Source organism: Thamnophis elegans, chromosome 11 (assembly GCF_009769535.1).
Source record: "Thamnophis elegans isolate rThaEle1 chromosome 11, rThaEle1.pri, whole genome shotgun sequence".
Classification (NCBI taxonomy): Eukaryota; Metazoa; Chordata; class Lepidosauria; order Squamata; family Colubridae; genus Thamnophis; species Thamnophis elegans.
Window position 1 is genome coordinate 31,378,995 of NC_045551.1, and position 21,019 is coordinate 31,400,013.

The 21,019-nt window shown below is 37.7% G+C and overlaps 1 protein-coding gene across 1 annotated transcript in view; it reads left to right on the top strand.

Annotated features, from left to right (window-relative positions):
- Positions 1 to 21,019, top strand: part of OCA2 (OCA2 melanosomal transmembrane protein) — a 196,672-nt gene that overhangs the window by 125,592 nt on the left and 50,061 nt on the right. The window contains 4 exon segments of the mRNA XM_032226226.1: positions 4,028 to 4,155; positions 13,065 to 13,124; positions 14,421 to 14,525; positions 18,020 to 18,113. Of these exon segments, the coding sequence (XP_032082117.1) occupies positions 4,028 to 4,155; positions 13,065 to 13,124; positions 14,421 to 14,525; positions 18,020 to 18,113 (387 nt within the window).

Here is a 21,019-nt window from a genome sequence, read left to right on the forward strand (position 1 = left end):
TTTATTCTGAACGCTTTTAAATTCATGGGAACTATGCTACCAGTAGATCAGCCAATGAACCAAGTCAAGCCCAGATTGTTAATTTCCAAATTTGCTTTGCTTTGCAATAGATTTCCATTCCTTTACTATGAAGTCAGAATCATTATGCTCAATGGCTTTTCTTTTTAAAATTAGTCTTAACTCCTGGCGACTGCATGGACAGGGCCACATGGTTTCCTTGGCAAGATTGCAGAAGTGATATACCAGTGTTTGTTTTTCAATTTCACAGACTAGACTAGAACTGAGAGAAAGTCACCCAGCTGGCTTAAATGCCCAAAAGGATAACTAGAATTTGGGTCCTTCTGCTCTTGGTCCAGCACCTTAACCATACTTGTTATCTCAGTGGGTGGCATTTATTTGCATGTAAGTTTGATAAGGATATTAGTTTCCAAGTAAACTGTTTATTCCTCAATAAAACAGATGTGCAGCAGAGATTCTGTGCATCCTTATTTGATATGACTAAATCCTATTATACTTAATAATAATAAATAAACAGGTAAAGATCTGGGCAATTAATTGCTTCAGATTCTAACTCTTACGGTCTTTGTTTTCTATTTTTTCATTAGTAAGGCTTTCCTTTGTTTCTGGGTGAGTACAAAAAAGAAAATTTGGAGTCTGGGAGGATTTCAGTCAGGAGATTCAAAGAGATATGGGTGGGAGTAGGAAGGGGATAGATATTTAATTGAGCAGCAAATCTATACACTATTTGAAATTTGTTATTCTTCTTGAAAACCTTGCTTGAATTAGACTGCTGAGATTTGAATTCCGCCCTGAGCTTAGTATAAGAATGTTTTTCCCAAATTTTGCCTTTCTAAAGCTACTTTAGTCCTTTCCCCCATAGGGAAAAATAATATTTTAGAAGATTTCAGAGTGCAAAGTCTGCGCAGGAAAACCTTGTGTCGCACTTTTCAATCATCTCATGGGTAAACATAGTCGGTTGGGTAGCAGTATAACCTTACAACCTGTTGACACCATAATGTTTCTTTTAACTGTGCCTGCAAGCAGAAGCAATTATACTTTACAGTGAAGGTCCTAATTACTGTAAGGACAATGTAGCAAAATTGGCAGTCACAGAAAAACAAAGTTAAGTATTATTGCATTTTGTTCTACACCTCATGTAAAAACTGATCCACTTCCCTTTACTAAATAGGATTTTTTTTTAAAAAAATCACACCAATCGTTCGGTTACAACAGTTCATTTAATGACTGTTCAAAGTTACAACAGCACTGAAAAAAGTGACTTACGACAGCTTTTCACATTTAAGACATTGCAGCATCCCCATGGTCACCTGATCCAAAGTCAGACACTTGGTAGCTGTTTCATATTTATGACGGTTGCAGTGTGCCAAGGTTATGTGGTCCCCTTGTGACCTTCTGACAAGCAAAGTCATGGGGAAGCCAGATTCACTTAAGCCTGTTATCAACTAAATAATTAAAGTGATTCACTTAACGGTGAATCATTTAAAAGGGCAATGCCATGGAAACAACAAATAGAGTCCAACAGATAATTTATGGCATTATTTTAAAAAAGTGCTCTTTAAATAAAGGTGCTCAGTACTAAGTATTTTATCAGAAGTGTATTCTTGTTTATTACCCTGGAGAATTGATTCTGGCAGTGGCATCTATGACAAGGAACACTCCAAACTCAGCAAGATAATAGATGAAATATCATGTTTTACTTGTCTTTTTGGAATGTACTTGTGACATTCAGGTATAAAATGAGGAGAGGGGCGGGCTTGTATGACTGTAGAAGTTAATTCACATTTTCTTAATAAGCATGCCAGAAAATGGTGTTAGATTACAAAGTCTTAGAAACTGGATAAACAGTTGTCATTAAGTGGTGAGTACATTAAGACAAAATCTCTGTGAGCTGTTTGATCACCCTTTTTTAAGATTCCTTGGCAGGTAGACTGATTCTTCACTTAAGGCTGGAATATTTACCTGGACTTTGTCTATTATATTTTGGAAAACCTTTTCTTTTACAGACATAACTCTGATTCTATTCCTTCAAAATTCAGCAATAGTCTTTAGAGATAAACTTAAAAAAGAAGGACTGATGATCACTACAATTATCATTGTGTCTCTCCTGTGAAAAAGAGTTTAATTCAACTATGTATAAAATAGACTCTTTAGGTTGGGTTGTCTGCCTGGTGTACATGCCTTTGTGTGTGTAACTCTGTCTTATCCAACAAGAATTGAATATAATTGTGTAGTTGGGGTCTACCTTAGCTGATGTGGTAAAGATAAATAATGTCTCGAAGGCAGTGATGTCATTTGTCCAATCCAGAAAATACTGCCAGGTACAGAAATTTCAGTCATTACAATATATCGACTGCACCTCCTTCTAGGACAATCTTTCACAACTTGCTACTTTGCAAATGAGTTGGACTTCAATGCACATAATCTTCCAGCCAGCATATTATTTGTCATTGTTGAATGATGAAGTTGAAGTTGAAGTCCAGCTGGAAAAAATGCCTATTTTAGGACTTTTCTTTGGGTTCTGTGCATATTTCTTAATTTTTATGCCAATTATTGGGACATTACTGTCCCATTGCACTAGATTCCCTTTGAAAATATTAAAATTGTCCCTGCTAGTAACCATGTTATTTTTATTTATATTTGTTGTATGCCATGTACATTATGACTTTGTGGAAAGTATCATTGATTTTAATAGATTACTATGAGCATGAATGAATATTTTCATTTTAAAATATTTATTTCATATTAGAGAAAACTATTTCAGTTTTAGTTGGGTTTTAAACTCAGTCTTGATTACATTCAAAGAGGAATGAATACACTAAGGAGGCTTAAAGGTTATCTTGAAAGACTGCAGCTATTATATTCTTTTGTTTCTTTGCAACTGAATTTTATTCTTTTGTAGTATACTGTCTGAATATTTTCTTTGAGAAATTCAGCTTTTAGTAGTCATTCACATAATATTTGAAGAAATATCCCATTAATATTTCCCCAATGCATAAATAAAGAATCTGCAATGCCTTAACACAAAGAAGAATAAAAAACATAGGAACCATTTTTATCTAACATGCAATATGTGCACGTCCTTTAAATAAGTTCAGTATATATAAATTCCCAAGGTATAATACTCTGGTTGTAGAATTCATTTTTTTTTTAAAAAACAACCACTCAGAACTGTAACTGAAGATCACAGAAATGGGTAAGGTCCACAGAAACAAACCCTGCCAATAGTTGTGGAGAGATATTATGTTATTGTGTTATTCAGCTCAGGATGGAGTCCATTTGGAATCATGATAACTGGCCCCCTTTGAAAGAAATCTAGAAAAACTTAATTTCAGCATTAAATTGTACCCTTTTTCCTAAATTCATATAGTAAAAATGGGAGTGAAATATAGATTGCTCTTCTCAAGCAGGATGATTAATTTACAATTATCATGTAAAGTTAGTATTGTAGTAAAGGCAGCTATATTATCGCACAATTTCTGTGTTCTGATATTTATTTTCACAGCTGGAATTTTCAGCATGGACTAAATATTTCTGAGTCAAGACATATTTAAAAAAAAATTAGAATACCAGATTAATAGTCATAGTCAAGCCTGATTTTTTTTTTTTTTTTTTAGCATGGCCTTGTTTTGAATTCTAAGTGTTGGATTCACATCAGGGGAAAAAAAGCATAGGTTACATTGCAAGTTTACAACTAGTTTATAACCAGATTTCTTTTTAAAAGAATTTCCGGATATTATCTTTTATAGGGCATGAAAGAAAGTAGAACACAGAAATAATGGTATTAGAGAAGATCCATCTATTAAAGTACTTGAGATATTAAAAGCACATAAACTATTCCCCAAGGGAAAATAAGTTGCAAGTTTAACCATGATTATTTGCTATTCTACAGTATAAATATGTTTTTAATATTCCTGTACCCAAAGGGTATGTGTACTGTAGATTTACACGTAGCTGATTAAAATGGACTCAGTTATATTCATGCTAACTTTCTTCTCTTTTTATGTAGGATGGATTGCTATGTTGGGAGCCGTATGGCTTCTTGTGCTAGCCAACATTCATGATTTTGAAATGATTCTGAACAGAGTGGAATGGGCAACTCTCCTTTTCTTTGCAGCATTATTTGTTTTAATGGAGGTAAGATGAAGACATTTTAAAAGAGTGTTTAAAAACTTGGTGACAGCAAAAAGGAAACATTTCATTTTTACTTTCTTGAGTTGGTTTTCAATCAAGTGAAATATAGATTGCTCTTCTCACACAGAATGATTAATTTACAATTATGATGTGAAGTTATTCTTGTAAAGGCAGTACTGCACAACTTCTGTGTTCTGATATTTATTCTGCAGCTGGAATTTTCAGATATGGACTAAATATTTCTGGGTCAAGACATATGAGTTAGGAACTCTTGGTATAAATATGCTCTGAATAAAAGAGTGTAAAGGACAATTTCTTTGCAAATACCGACAGATGAAATCTATCATCCCCATCCTATATGTTTACTATATGGTGTGGCATAGAGGAAGGATCACCATATTTACTATTTTTCCTCTTAACATAAAAATGTTAAGGCTGACATAACCAAGAACCATTCCCTTTGGGAATCTCCAATGATAGTATGATGTCTTTTGAGAAACCGTTGATGTGAATGCTTGCCTATTGTTCGTGCTTTCTCTGGCATTTTGTCTGTTAAATATTTTGAGTTTAATAGAATTATAATTTTGCTAGCTGTACTGAGTGGCTTGTGTGCTTGATCTAATCAGGATATAGGGATTGAGTGCCTTGACTATGTGCTAGGTGCAAATTAAATCGGAGACTATCCAATTTTTCAGTATTAGTTTTGATTTGGTGTGAGATTCTGTTAATAGTCAAGATATGTAACCTTTCATGTGGCCTCAGTATATTTCTGATGTAGCCTGTGCCCCCCTCCCCGCAAAGGTTTTCATCAAATATGACTGACTGTGAAAAAGGGGGAATATATAAAATGTATGGGGAATATCTTAATTATATTTAATTAAGGTAATTAATTTCATCATTGTTTTCACCCCAACAACTTTTTCCTTTGGCCTGCTATGTTTTTGAGCACAGGTCCCAGAATGCTACCCCAAAATTGTGTAGCCTGAAACAAAGTGATCTATCCCTTCGTTCAAAAATTGTGTGAATTAAAAGAAGGAAAAGGAACTTTAGGAAATTATTCTCTTGTAATTATCACTATCTACTCTCAGGACTGAAAAGGAAATCCTGCTTTACAGAGCATTGGGATCCTTAAGATTAAGATAAGATAAGATATCGTGTTTTCCCAAAAATAAGACAGGATTTTATTTTCTTTTGACTCCCAAAATAAGCACTTGGCCTTATTTTCAGGGAGGTCTTATTAATTTTGAGGTGCAGAAGGTGGTGAGCATTGTTAAATATATGTTTGAAGGGAAAGACACAGGAGCCATGGAATCAGAGAGTAGATGTTTATTGCGAGATGACAGCGATTCAGAATGTGTTACAACTGTCACAGTATTTATACTCTCAGGTACCAACTGTCATTTAACTGTCATTACAACCACCAATCACAGGCTGTGCTTCGCCCGACCAATTAGAACGCAGCACAGGCTGTTGCTGGGCTATAACAAGCATGATCACCTCATGGCTGCTGCTGTGTTGCAATATTTTCAGAAAGGGCTTATTTTCAGGGGAGGGCTTATTTTAGCACATGCACTCAAAAGCCCGATTGGCTTATTATTCAGGGAAGTTTTATTTTCAGGGAAACAAGGTAAAACAACCTTTTGTCATTTTTGACTGTGAGCTAATGGCCCACATTAAAATGAAAATTTTAAAGACAGGGCTTTATTGCTTGACAAAAGTGAAGACTTATACATATTACAGAAAGGGAAGATCTCTTAAATCCAAGATCAGTGCAAAGATTTATCTTACAGCTGTGTCCCAAATTGCAAGCTTTTTTACTTTGAGTTCAGTGAATTAAGAAAATCTTCATCTGCATTTCTCCAGGGTGCTCTGTTTCCCATTTCAATGTTTTATCTGTGTAATCAAAGGTAAATTCAGTGAGGCTTACGGAGAGGCAAATAATATAGAAAATTTAGCTAAGTTTAAGAATCTTAGAAAGAGAAAGAATGAATACTTTCATCCAGTTGTTATATCATACAGCCTAGAAAATTCTTCTGCTGATGGATAGAGTAAGGTAACTATATGGAAAAATACATTGTGTGCCCTAAACTCTTCTATGGGATGAAATGAATATAAGCCATGCCATAATGTTTTGATCATTGTAAAGAATAAGCACTGCTGCACTTTTAAAAACTCTTTAGATAGTAAATAGACAACCCTTCGACCTATTCTGTCATTCTTTGAGAGAAAAGTAGTACAGTGTCAGATTTATGGCCTGAGGTCTGGATGTGTCACATGCTGGTCCCGCCCCCACCCGGTTTAGCAAAGGGGAAAATAGTCTCAACACCGCTGTGACGATCTGAGTTTGACACCCCTAGTCTAATGTGAACAGAATGAACATTAAATTTTAAGATGACTCTATTTTCTTACCCCAATGCTGGAGAGTCTAATGATAATCTAAGAAGAGTATATATTATAAATAGAAAAATTGTAGTGGCAAATGATCTTCAATAATAAATCAATATTTATTTACCTAAGCGGTTTGACCACAGATGGGCAGTGGAAATAAGAGTGACTTCTGACTTCCTGACAGCTTCCCCAGGACTTTGCTTTCTGCCAGGGAGTATTACAGCCTGGATTTTTTTAATGCATGCTATAAATTAGCAAAATTTATATTCCTCAATTCAAAAATTGCTGTAGTATAATGTACTGTTTGGGCTAACCTGAGGGTACAAACAGATAAATACAATGTGAGTTTTCACAGTTCATGTACGTTGTATATGGTAAATTGTACGTCTCCCAATTTGTTTTCCTGCTAAATAAATTAAACTCCTGAACTGATAGGATTACAATATTCAGAGTAAAGGCACTTCTATGAAATGAATAAAGAAAGAAGTTACTTTGTTAAATTGAAAGACACTCCAGATCTCTATAAACTCACAAAGTTAGCAGAACTGGAGTGCCGAAATTATTTCTTTTAATTCAGGTGTGCTTATAGTAAAACAGTGCAATTCTAGGTGTCATTTGTCCTCAGTTCAATAAAAAATCCTAGGAAAGGGCAAACTTCTGAATACAAGTAACAGCGGAATAACTAGCAATAATTTTAGGATTATTGTAATGATTTTTACACAGTGCCAAGTCAGAAATCCTACATAAAAGAAAGAACTCCGTATGCACATACCACTAAGTTAATCAAGCTAAATGTAACTATTCAGGTAGAGGTAAGGTGTTTTTTTCCCAGGTCGGAAACAGCATGAAAATATAAACTCACAATGTAGCCCCCAATCATAGTTGAGTAAATCTTGCAGGTGTATTGGTTCTTCAAGTCTAATTTTCTTCTAGAATTTTGAGTATGCCACACTCAACTTCTCTAACCAGCTGAGCTACACTAATGACTTTTAGCCAAATTGTTTCTCTGCAGAACTTATCATAGCTCCAACTGTTCTGTTGTTTTTATTGCCATGCCTCGCTGAGTGTTCATCTCTTCCCATCACAGGGAAACATAGAAATGAACTTTAAAAGATTGGAACTACTACAGTAAAAGCAGAGGTTATTTTTAGATGATTCTTGTGTATAGCGGTAGACACATTATTTAAATGCTTTTCCTTTTTACAACTGGATGGATGCACAGTATTTCCATCATATTTTGACCATTGCAAACTTGACAATTATTCTTGTTTTATTCTCTTCATATCTGAGCCCGAGAGCCCAAGCGATAGTTGAATTTGGACCATATATTCTAAGAAACTCATTGTGGGTTTTATATTCGTCAGTGCACATCTAGGTGGCAGTGTCCATTTATTAGTTTTTCATCTATGTTTATTGCAATAAAATGGGAATGCTATGGGACAACTCAGCTAAGGAAAGTTGGTTGGAGGGGAAAGAGGTGTGCCTTCTTGGCTATAGCCCCAGCCTTCTGGAACATTCTTCCTTTGGAGTCAGAATGGCTCTCACCTTGTAAGCCTTTCATAAAATTCTAAAAACCTGACTATGTGTAAGAGCCTGGGATACTGAAGAATACAAAAGACACCGAGCAACTTAGAGAAACTGGAAAGGTCTTCACAGGTCACCTTGCAATGTAGATTTGCATAGTTATGATATATAATAATATGTAAAATGAAGAAATCTTATCTTTGAAATGCCAAGAATTAGATCGGAGTGCCTGCTGTATCAAAAAATATTCTGCATTTGTTTGGTGGCAGAAAAAAGGCATCAATATTATTTTCATGAAGAAAATGGAAAAAGAGGAAAAACTGTGGACAAAAGTTATTGTCTGCAGTTGGCAAGAGGTACATCAAATGCTAACCCAAAGTAAGCAAGCAGATTTTGGATACAGATTATTAATTTCTACCCAAGAGAAATTTGACCAAAGGCTTTGCAGACTTGCTAAGGTTTGTCCATGGGATTACCTGAACTGGGTATGCTGCCTGAAATAAATTGGAATAAAGCAAGTAAGAAAAATTCTCTCAACAAGCATAGAAATTTGTAAAGGAATGTTTAATATTAGTTGGTAAATGAATTACAAAGTGCAGACCACTTGAAGAAATAACTTTAATTCCGTGGTATATTTGTTGCCATGAAACACTGTTTAAAGACTTGTATGTTTGTTTTAATTTTTTCAAAAAACTGGAGAGAATATGTTTCCTCTTGAATCCGGCCAAGGTAGGGAAGTTATAAGTAAAATATAGTTTATTTTTGCACAATACTTCAAGAAATAGATTTGATTAAGGAGAACTGTCTAAGATAGTTTCAGAATTAAAATTGCATGTGGTTTTCTGGTAAAAATATTAAGAGTCCGAGCAGTAAAGCAATGTATTTGCTTCAGGGGATCTGATTTGTGAAACTTGAAATTTAAATGTAAATAGGAATAACATTTTGCATCCCTATCTTTTGATTAATGGTGATTTACAGAGTAGCATGTTCTAATATAATGCCAAATCTACTAATCTGTATAACTTTTTGTAGCTGGGTTACATATTATGAGTGAATAGCTTGAATCAGGAACAATATAAATTGAGATGGTAGTAATAAATGCTAAATGGTGTTCTGGACTTTATGACTTCCTGGATTAAGCCATTTTAACGGTCTCATTTCTCATTTATTTAGGCCTTAGTTCAGCTGTTTTGGGTCTTATTATTTAAATAGAAAAGAATATTTATAGCTCAGGGTTGAACTGAGGAGCGATGATGCTACCTAGTTGCGTAATGAAACATTTGCAAGCAAACAACTAAGTTCAGACATTATTAAAGACTTAATTTTACTGTAAATAAAGTTTTTAATTCAAAATTCTAGGATAGACTTGCCTCATAGGTAAGGTGAGCAGACGTCCTGCTTTTGGCGGGACAGTCACGATTTTTCAAAATTTGTCCCGTGTCCTGCTGCATGTTCAAAAAGTCCCAATTTAAAAAGGACGCCATTAAAAAAAATTATTTCTCTGAAGTGTCATTCCCGATGTGGTCTTTAGAGGGCAGTGGTTTCCCTCCCTCCGCTCGGCTTGCTCGCAGCCCTCCCTCCCCTCCTGCTCTTCCAATCATATCTCCCTTCCTTTCGATCTGGTTGCTTTTCTCCGGTCTCCTTTGGTAAGGGGGGTGGGTGGGAGGGAGGGAGAAGATCTGTCATTTTCCTTCCTTTAAAAAAAGGGGGAAAAATACCCAGAATTTATTGCAAATAAAGAAATCCACCCCAAATGGATCGGGAGGCGGGATGGGGGAGGGGAGTGAGAATTAGGGGAAAGGGGGATTTTCCTCCTGTGCCTTGGATTTCATTTATTTCTTTCTTTATTTTTAAAAAGTTGCTTTTCTTGTATTTCCTTTGCTCGTTTGTTTGGTTGAGGGGGGGATGAGTGGAGAAAAAAAAGAGAGAGAGAGATCTGGGAGCTTGAATTGGTGTGGTTGGAATTGGGGTTGTGGCATGGGGAGGGCAGTGTCTGTGTGTATAATTTGGAAGAGGCGGGGGGGATGGAGGAGATTTCCTTCTCTCCACTGCTCTTCTCTCGTCTCCTTCTGTCGGATGGGGTTGGGAGTGGGTGGGTGGGGGTGTACAATCCCGTCTTATTTTTTAATCTATCCCTTTCCTACCTTGTGATCTCTGACCCCCCGCCCCCCCGCCCCCCCCCCAGGTTCCCCCATTCCTCCTGAGATCTCGCAATTGCTGTAACCGAGCACTTAACAGCTGCAAATAAAAGACCCTGGTAGCTGCTAGCCTTTTGTTGCTGGTAAAAATCACACACACACACACACACACACACACACACACACACACACATTTTGACTGCTCTTTTTGGGCATCCAGTGTGAAGTGAGCAGGAATGAAGGCTGGATACACACACACACACACACACACACACACAGATTAATAACCCCCGTTTTGCAGCCCCAGACTCTTAAAAACTCATACATCTTTCCCCCTTTTCATTCATCTATCCCTCTTCATTCTTTACATTTCTCTACACATTTCTCTATTTATCGTATTAAGTCATCTCTTTTTTTAAATTATTATTCTGCTGGTCTTCCTGGGCAGCCTTGACGCCCCCCCCCTCACCCCCCAAAAAGAGGCAAGTTAGAAATTTAAATTTTCATCCAGCATGACTAAGGTATGCTTTATCCAATTTTCTCCTCTTGAGCTTCTGTGGGCAAGGGCAGTCTACCTGCCAGCGTCAGGAGTCATGGGAAAGGAGCAATACAGGGGGATTTACAAACTATATTCATGTAGACTTTCTAAAGATAATGCAAGCTAGCCTTAGCTTTCAAACAGTTCATTTAGTGACCAAAGTTACAATGGCATTGAAAAAAGTGACTGATGACCATTTTTCACACTTAGCAACCATTTTCACACTTAGCGACTGTTGCAGCATCCTCATGGTCACGTGATCAAAATTTTGATGTTTGGCAACAGATTCATATTTATGATGGTTTCAGTGTCCTGGGGTCATATAATCACCTTTTGACAAAGTCAAATGGGGAAACCAGATTCACTTATGTTACTAACTTATCAGCTGCAGTTATTCACTTAAGAACTGTGGCAAGAAAGGTGGTATAATGGGCTTAGTGACCAAAGTTACAATGGCATTGAAAATAATGACTGATGACCATTTTTCACACTTAGCGACCGTTGCAGCATCCTCATGGTCACGTGATCAAAATTTTGATGTTTGGCAACAGTTACAATTTATATTTGTAAATTGTAGTTATGTTGAAATAAAAAAAAATATTACAATACTATTTTTGCGTTGTATGAAAATGTTTGTGGCTCCGTATAAAATTTTTAATCAAGCCCCCCCCCCCCCGGTCAAAGGTGTCCCTCTTTACCAATCTGAAAATCTGGTCACCTTACTCATAGGATAAAAAGAGAGTGACAACAAGAATCTTCTCATACCACATTATTCAGATATTATTATACATATATTCTGTTTACTCCACATCATTGTAACCAGGTTTCTTTGTAAAATATATTTATATATAGTTTCAAGCTAGGATAAGTGTCACAAACATTTTTTGATTCTGATTTGACTGGGTGACTTCCCCATCCCAGGATAAGAATGTTGTAAACAGAGCCCTTTGGACTAGCCCCCGTTTAGTCCCACAATCTATTTTCGTACTAGTTGATCAATTTAAGGAAATCACTAATCTCCCAGATTAGTGGCTCAGTGGCTAAAATGCTGAGCTTGTTGATCAGAAAGGTTGGCAGTTCGGTGGTTTGAATCCCTAGCGCTGTGTAATGGAGTGACCTCCAGCTTATGTGTCCCAGCTTCTGCCAATTTAGCAGTTTGAAAGCATGTAAAAATGCAAGTAGAAAAATAGGAACCACGTTTGGTGGGAAGGTAACAGTGCTCCGTGTGCCTTCGGCATTGAGTCATGCTGGCCACATGACCACGGAGATGTCTTCGGACAGCGCTGGCTCTTTGGCTTTGAAACGGAGATGAGCACCACCCCTAGAGTTGGGAATGACTAGCACACAGGTGCGAGGGAAACCTTTACCTTTACCTTACTCTCCTAACAGATGACTTTCAAAGGCAGCCATACTGCAAACAATGCTAATAGCCATTGATTCCCATACCTTTTATGAATTGGTCCAACCTGTTTTTGAAGCCAGCTAAGTTAGTGGTCAAGATTACTTATAGCACATATCTTCATTTTGAGTGGGGATATCTGAAAGAATTTATAGAGGCTTCTGTGAAACAGTTCCTGTCGTGAGACTTATGAAATGTTTGCACTTAGATGAAGCTTATGTATTTTAGACTTTGTACTTTATTCATCTGCCATTTTCAACATGTAAACCTACAGGATCATAGTCAACAACATCTCTCCTTTTAATTATATATCAGCCATTTATAATATATGAAGATCATAATCAGATCTTCATCTACCTTCTTGGAAAATTCCTCTTAGAACATTCTCAGGCTCTGCAGAATTTCAATCAGTTATCTCTAAATAACCCCTTTCTAATTTGTTTTTGCAATTTTAATTCAGTACCTACATGTTACTTAATGTTAGTTCATCTCATCAAGGACTGTCTACATTCCATGGAATCTGTTTTCTAAACTTTTGTTCAAGGCAATAAAACTAGAGCCTTTGGTATAAAAAATTTATTCTTTGCTACTGACCCCAGTCTTCTTTTGTGGCTAGAGTATAATAATTCCTAAATTCTTGTAAACCGTTCTGAGCATTAACCATCTGCTTGAGAATCCATATTAACTGAAAAATTACATCAGTCTTTCCTGAGGGAAAAACAAATGTTTGTTTTAATTACTAGGGAGAGAGAGACAGTACCTAGGTTCCAGTTTACTAACTTTTGTTAGCTCTGTAACAAGTGTTTTAAAAAACTTGGATTAATAATTTCATTAATGGGCAATTATTTTGCCTAATAATTTAGAATGCATATTTTATTTGCTGAATTTACTTCATTTCTTTCTTTCTTTCCTTTAAAAAAAAAAGGCTTTGGCTCATCTTCATTTAATAGAATACATAGGAGAACAAACAGCTTTGCTGATAAAGGTATAGTTTACAATTTTTTTTTTAAAGGATAAGTTATATTTTTTCATATTTATGGTATTAAATTAATGATTATATTCTGCTGTCAGAGATATAGTCCTAGATTCAAAGGCAAGCAATGCAGTGAAATCCTGGGGTTTTTCTCTTAGATGAATTGTTAGAAGATGGAACTTTGGAATCAGGGATTTTTTTAAAAGAAAAAGCTCCAATATTGGATCTGGATATTATTATTCTCAGGCTACAGTTAGCGCCGGGAAAGGGAATCAAACATAGATTCTTCCTTGGTTGTAGGAGAGCCTCTTCCAGTCCTTTGGACCTGTGAATATATTTGATAGGGAAAACACCTCATAAGTGTTTAAAAACGTATGCAAAAAAAAATTAACAAAGTAGCTACAACAGTATACAGCAGCTGCAAAATAGCAGTTTATAAGAAAAAAAGATGGCAATTTTGCTTCTTTACCAATCATAATGATTCCCTTGAAGAGTGGCTGATTTTTGTTTTTTGAGGGAGGAGGCACATAGTCACTATTATAAATGAACAGCTATGAGGCTTATTTGGAATCTCAGAGGATTTTTAAAAAAAAATAAAGATGACTCTTGATATGTTTAAGTATATTATTGTATATATAATGTACATCATATAACTAGCCATTAATTGGCTGATTAGTTATATAATAAAAAACTATATTTTGAGCCACGGTGCCAAAATGGTTAGAGCGCAGTACTGTAGGCTATTTCTGCTGAGTGCCGGCTGCCTGCAATTTGGCAGTTCAAATCAAACCAGGCTCAAAGTTGACTCAGCCTTCTGTCCTTCCGAGGTGGGTAAAATGAGGACCCAAATTGTTGGCTGTAAACCACTTAGAGAGGGCTGTAAAGAACTGTGAAGCGGTATATGTCTAAGTGCTATTGCTATAACTGGGAAAAGGGCCCTGTAAATTTTGGACTACTTTTTCCCCAAAAAACTATTCAGCATATAGCTGGAACACAGAATATAATTTTTATGTAATTTTATATTTCTGTGTCTTTTTCTTATTTCTACTGAATCAGATAATTATGCTATTTTTATGTACATATTTGAATTGAGTTTTTAAAACAAAGCATTTTAAACAATGACTTCTACTACACTGCTCAAAGATATAATAAAGTTGACCTATCTAACATTGAGTTATATACAAATCTGCAGAATTTTAACATGAGTTATAGCAGGATAAATCAATGACAATCTTATTTGCAAAATAATTGCTTTCATTGAAAAGGCCATCTATTTAATCCTTCCTTTCTGTTCTGCCTGTCTGCCAGGTGGTCCCTGAAGAGCAACGCCTGACAGTTGCTATTATTTTAATTCTGTGGGTCTCTGCATTGGCATCATCTCTAATTGACAATATTCCATTCACTGCTACAATGGTAAGTCATATATCTTTGCATCCTTCTGTTAGGGATACAGTGTAGAGTAACTGCATGTCACCAGTTGTTTAGGTCACTATACATTTTTCTTCAGTACTTTCAGATATTGATTTATTAAAGTAATTTCCACCTTTCCCATTACTTTATTAAAAAGGGGACTCTTACGTTAATGCTCTGAGATGTGAAAGTTACCATAGCAATTCCCATATTCCATTAAAAAAAGTTAACAGTTAAACGAAGTAAAATGAGATTAGACTGACAAGATTTCTTTTTAACAAATCCATGCTAATAAATCCATCACTATGTTGTTTTCAAGTGCTTAGAGATGAAGCTATATTTATTTGATCTAGAATCTTTTCAGATATTGATAACCCTCTGCAACCCTTTTGGTTCTTCTATTTTCCCTTTTTGAAGATAGCCATAGAATTGGTATGTGCATTCTTGAAGGGAAGAGTCTCCATCACACCTGAGGTGAGGGGAATGAAGTGGCCACAATGTGTCAATGGTGGGTTCCTACTGGTTTGGACTGGTTCGGAACCAGTAGTGATATGGTGGCCTGGGTCACTGGAACTGGCAGTGACCCACATCTGCCACGCCCCTGAACTGGTTCCCCAGTCAGTGCCACTGGTGCTGCCATCTTGGGTTTTTTTGTTCTGCTCATGCGCAGAACAATTTTAATTGGACTGCACATGCATACACAGTGTGCATCCAGTGCCCATGCTGGAAGCGCATCCACAAGCAAACTGGCAGTAGTTCTGACTGGAACCCACCCCTGATGTCATCCTAATGGTGACCTTTACATTCTGGACCATCTTGACTCTCTCCTTTTTTAAAATGATAGAACCATTGAGAGATTCTACCTTCAGAGTGTTATTTGGGAATTTGATTTGATTTGATTTGATTTGAATTTGATTTGTTTATTTATAGGCCGCCCTTTTCCCTGAGGGGACTCAGGGCGGCTTACAATCAAAAAAGGGAAGGGGAGTGTAGGACAATACCAAAAAGAGATGTGCACAAAGTAAATTAGACAGTAAAACTCAACATTCACTCAGCATTCGGGAGGGGCGAAAATAAGATTATCCCCAGGCCTGACGGGCTAGCCAGTTCTTGAGGGCTGTGCGGAAGGCCTGGACGGTGGTGAGGGTACGAATCTCCACGGGGAGATTGTTCCATAGTGTCGGAGCCGCAACAGAGAAGGCTCTCCTCCGAGTAGTCGCCAGTCGGCACTGACTGGCGGATGGGATACGGAGGAGGCCAACTCTATGCGATCTGATGGGACGCAGGGAGGTAATTGGCAGAAGGCGGTCTCTCAAATAGCCAGATCCACTACCATGGAGCGCTTTATAGGTGGTGAGTAAGACCTTGAAGTGCACCCGGAGACCAACAGGTAGCCAGTGCAGCTCACGGAGGATCGGTGTTATGTGGGCGAACCGTGGTGTGCCCACGATCACTCGCGCGGCCGCATTCTGGACTAGCTGAAGTCTTCGGATGCTCTTCAAGGGCAGCCCCATGTAGAGCACATTACAGTATTCCAGCCTAGAGATCACAAGGGCTCGAGTGACTGTTGTGAAGGCCTCCCGATTCAGGTAGGGCCGCAACTGGCGCACCAGGCGAACCTGGGCAAATGCCCCCCTGGTCACAGCTGAGAGATGGTGGTCAAAAGTTAGCTGTGAATCCAGGAGGACTCCCAAGTTGCGGGCCCTTTCTGAGGGGTATAAATTTTGCCCCCCCAGCCTGAGTGATGGTATGTTGGTCAAATTTTTGGGAGGGAAACACAACAGCCACTCGGTCTTGTCTGGGTTGAGTATCAGCTTGTTTGCTCTCATCCAGTCTTTAACGGCTTCCAGTCCCCGGTTCATCACGTCCACCGCTTCATTGAGTTGGCACGGGGCGGACAGATACAACTGTGTATCGTCCGCATATTGGTGGTATTTTATCCCGTGCCTTCGGATGATCTCGCCCAGCGGTTTCATGTAAATGTTAAATAGTAGGGGGGATAGGACCGACCCCTGCGGCACCCCATAGGTTAGGGGCCTCAGGGACGATCTCTGCCCCCCCACTAACACCGACTGCGACCTGTCCGAGAGATAGGAGGAGAACCACTGCAAGACAGTGCCGCCCACCCCTATCTCCCGCAGTCGTCGCAGAAGGATACCATGGTCGATGGTATCGAAAGCCGCTGAGAGGTCCAGGAGAACTAGGATGGAAGCATGGCCTCCATCCCTAGCTCTCCAGAGATCATCAGTCAATGCGACCAAAGCGGTTTCTGTGCTGTAACCGGGTCTGAAGCCAGACTGGAAGGGGTCAAGATAGTTAGCTTCCTCCAAGGTACGCTGAAGCTGGAGAGCCACCACCTTCTCAACAACCTTCCCTACAAAGGGGAGGTTGGAGACTGGACGATAGTTATTAAGAAAAGCTTATTTTCTTCACATTTATTTCAATAAACTGCTATTACAGTATATACTGCCGTGAGCCATCTGTTAAGATTTTTCAGTTTTATTACTATGACCTAGAAAATGTTATATTAAATCAGCTATAACAATAATTATGAAATTTCTTGTATGTCTACTCCTAACCAAATGTTAAAGAATATTTTAAACAAATAATTAAAATTGTTATTTCCAACACCATACAGCATATGCCCTCCAATCATTCTGTCTTTTGTCGGGCAGAAATAAGAGATAAAAGTCAAAAGGCAAAAAGGGGGTATCTAAAATGCAAAATACACTGTAGAACATCTTCAGATCAAGACCATTCAGTAATCATCTGTCACTGAATAAAACTACTACACATACACACAAACTCATCAGCAAAAGCTCAATTAATACATTTCTTTTAAAAAATCTTCAGAGGCGATATTTTCTTGTATAATATATTTAGTCAAAACTTTGATTAAAACAAAAAATAAAGGGCACCCTTCCCTTGTACCCTTTTATATCTCTCCCATGATTTAATCAAACCTCCATTGATGATGATGTTAGTTTGCTAAATTGCATAAACAGACATAATCCCTTGAATAAATTACTTCCCAAAGTCTAGATTTTCTAAATTTAAAACATTAGAACCAATTTAAATTGTCAAACTTTCTCTTTGTGAAAAAATATCAGCTCTGTTTGTTTTTCCTTGTGTTATTGTAAATACTCAGTGACATTCAAAATAGTTCTCACATTGTCCCTTAACTGCCTTTTCGGCAAAAATTCAGATAGATTAATCTTTGGATCAAATATTTTGTGTGCTTTTGTGGTTTTGGTGGGATTATTTTTAAAAGCCCCTACAGTTCTCAAGGAAAATTCTAGAATAGTCTTTCCCTTTATGCTAATTTCCATACATAAAGTACTTAGATGAGCATTCACCTAATCCCAGGATAATTGTAGCAAACACTTTTAAAAGAAGTTAGAAATTAAGTTTCTTGTCTTCAGTGTAACTGGTTATTATCTTTAATCTTAATCTTATTGTTTCTCTTACTATTTATTATTTTAATATACATTTTGTAGATTCCTGTACTTCTCAATCTAAGTCAAGATCCTGACGTTAATTTACCTGTGAAACCACTGATCTTTGCATTAGCCATAGGTGCCTGTCTTGGAGGTAAGCAGGGATGATGATAGTTTGAAGATATATGGAATTATATATATTATCAGTGAGAGCTAAAGCAACAAGCTAAATTTAGAGTTGTGATTTTTAATTTCTCAATCAGATTAAACACTTTTGTAGTTAACTAAAATGTGATCCACAACTAATCAAATTGCACATTTAAAAATATTCATTTTTAAAATATATCCTGTAGCACATGAAATCATTATTTTTATATCCTCAACGAAATAGTAATTCTTTAGAAAGTGGGACTGAAATTGACTTCATGCTTGATTTCCCTGGTCTGGCCAAGGAAGGTATTAGTAATTCCATTAACGATAATATCATTCTACAATTTCCATTGGCATTGACCACTATTATCTTGATGTTGTAAATAATATTCTCAAGTGTTGCAAGCCATCTCATTAGTTCTGTTTCTGAAGAATATAATCTGGAACATTTGCATCTTGAATGCAGATAGTCCCTTAGGTAGCATCTGCTAACCTATGGCTGTCTTCTCCTATTTTAATCTCATCAGCCTTAGCTTTCACAGATGCAACACAACAGTTATTACAAGCAACTATTATTTCAGTATGCTCACCTGGGTAATTGTCATTGGCATCAGCCCTAATATCTTTTCTGCTCAAAATTGCCTGGGGCACAATTGACTGGATATTCACAGTGTTTTACTTCCTTGCATTCCTTGCCATAGTACAGAGTTATTTTTCAGTCATCTTACGATACAACATAAATGAATGTTCTTGTCTACTAGGAGCTGGTAGGCATCATCACTAACACTGTCTTCGTTCAAACACCACATTTAATCCAGCTGTCATAATTATATGTATTAAAGTGGTTTTGACCATGTATCATTACCATCATTGTCATCTACAGTGTCTTTTTCAGTGCTGTTCAGTTTGCAGCCCGGTCTGTCCACATTTGAGATGATTATAGATATGGCTACAGTTTTGATTCATTAACCAGAATATTGGTCTTAAGTTTATGATATTTATGTTTCAGTGTCATAAAGTGGAACCAAGTCAAGTTTACCTCTACACCTCATTCTTGAAAAAATTGACTAGTCCATTGGGAGACCACTGATTATGTGCATCTTGCATTCTGGAACAATATCTGAGTGGATACTTAGACCCCTCCTCCAAATTCTCATAATTTCACCAATGTGCTTTTAGATATCTTTTTGGGAAGAGAAAGGAACTGTTGTGAGAATGAGGAAGATGCTTTCCAAGCTGACTGGTCTTAGAAATCAGTGACATGTGTAACAAACAAGGACAAAAATGGTGATGATCTTGATGCTGCAGTTGCATATTGCATATTCCACTATAACCGTGATGGAGAACCTATGGCATGCGTGCCACAGTGCCATGCGGAGCCATTTGCTTGGGCATGTGAGGTGCTACCCTGTCAGATGGCCAGTGTGCATGCATGTGCTGGCCAGCTTTCAATCTTCTTTTGAGGCCTGTTTTCACCCTCTGGAGTCTTAGCCTCCGGAGCGTGAAAAATCAGTCCTATGGGCAAACTGGAAGTTCAGGAATGGACTTCTAGTTTGCTTGTAGGACCATTTTTCACCCTCTGGAATCTCCAGGCGCCTTCAGGAGGCTTCCCTGAAGTCTCTGGAGGGCAAAAACTGGCCCTACGGACAAGCTGGAAGTTGCAATTCCTGAACTTCCGGGTTCCCTGTAGGTCCATTTTTTACTCTCTGGAGACTTCAGGGAAGTTCCTGAGGCCTACAGAGGGTGTTGTGGGGAGGCTGTTTTTGCCCCCCAGGCTCCTAGAAAGCCTCTGGAGCCTGGGGAGGGTGAAAAAATGTGCCAAAAGCCGGGGGGGGGGGAAAGCTGGTCGACCATTTGCATGGAGGGGAGTCACACACATAGCATTATGGGTGTGGCATGCCCATACATGACCCTCCTGCGGTCCCCCTGCTTTTGGCACGGGAGCCAAAAAAGGTTCGCCATCACTGCACTATACTATTTAATACAAATATCTAAATTGTGAGACATGCATAATGATGATGCATGTGTCATATTTGGCCTCCATGGTCCTCCTGCAGAAGCTCAAGACAATAATTCCTTCATTTTCATATTCAATATTCCTCCATTTTCATTGATCTCTCAAATAGGATCTAATCAGGACTCAGTCAGACATCTTCATCCAAGGAAACCAGTCCATGGAATCTAGTATTTCAGAAGCAGAAGGTTTATGTCTCTACTAATACTTTTTTTACTCTGATGCTAAGAATTATGATCTGAACAAAAGAAAAGAATTCACAGCCTAAGTAGACTAAAACCAACTTGTAGAGAGCCAGAAGTTAACTCAATAATTGATTGCTTATCAAAGGAAGGATAATAGTCCTGAGGCTTTGCAGCATCAGAACTGAACAAAATCATGGCTACAGAACCTAAGCTGCAGTTGGTGGGACGTACAGAGAAAAGAATTTAAGTAGATTGAAGCCTTGATGAAACAATGAGCCTATCCTTGATATTGATAATCTCTTATTGACAGTGGTGGTTAGAATGCAATATTACAGGCTAATTCTGCCAAATCCCAGCAGTTCGATCCTGACCAGCTCAAGGTTGACTCAGCCTTCCATCCTTCCGAGATCAGTAAAATGAGGACCCAGATTGTTGTGGGCAATAGGTTAACTCTGTAAACTGCTTAAAGAGTTCTGTAAAGCACTGTAAAGCAGAATATGTGCTATTGCTGCTGCTATAATGCAAACCTAGACAATTGGAACTATTTATTTACTTATATTTCATTTTTCTAGACCACCCATCTCCCTTCCAGGAAGGCTTGTTTTTTTAATCTTTGTAACCCTGGTACCAAACTTTTTATTGGAACTTACTATTTTTGTGTGATGGTTGACACCTTGATAAAGGATTATGTGTACAGTTTTTATTGTAAGT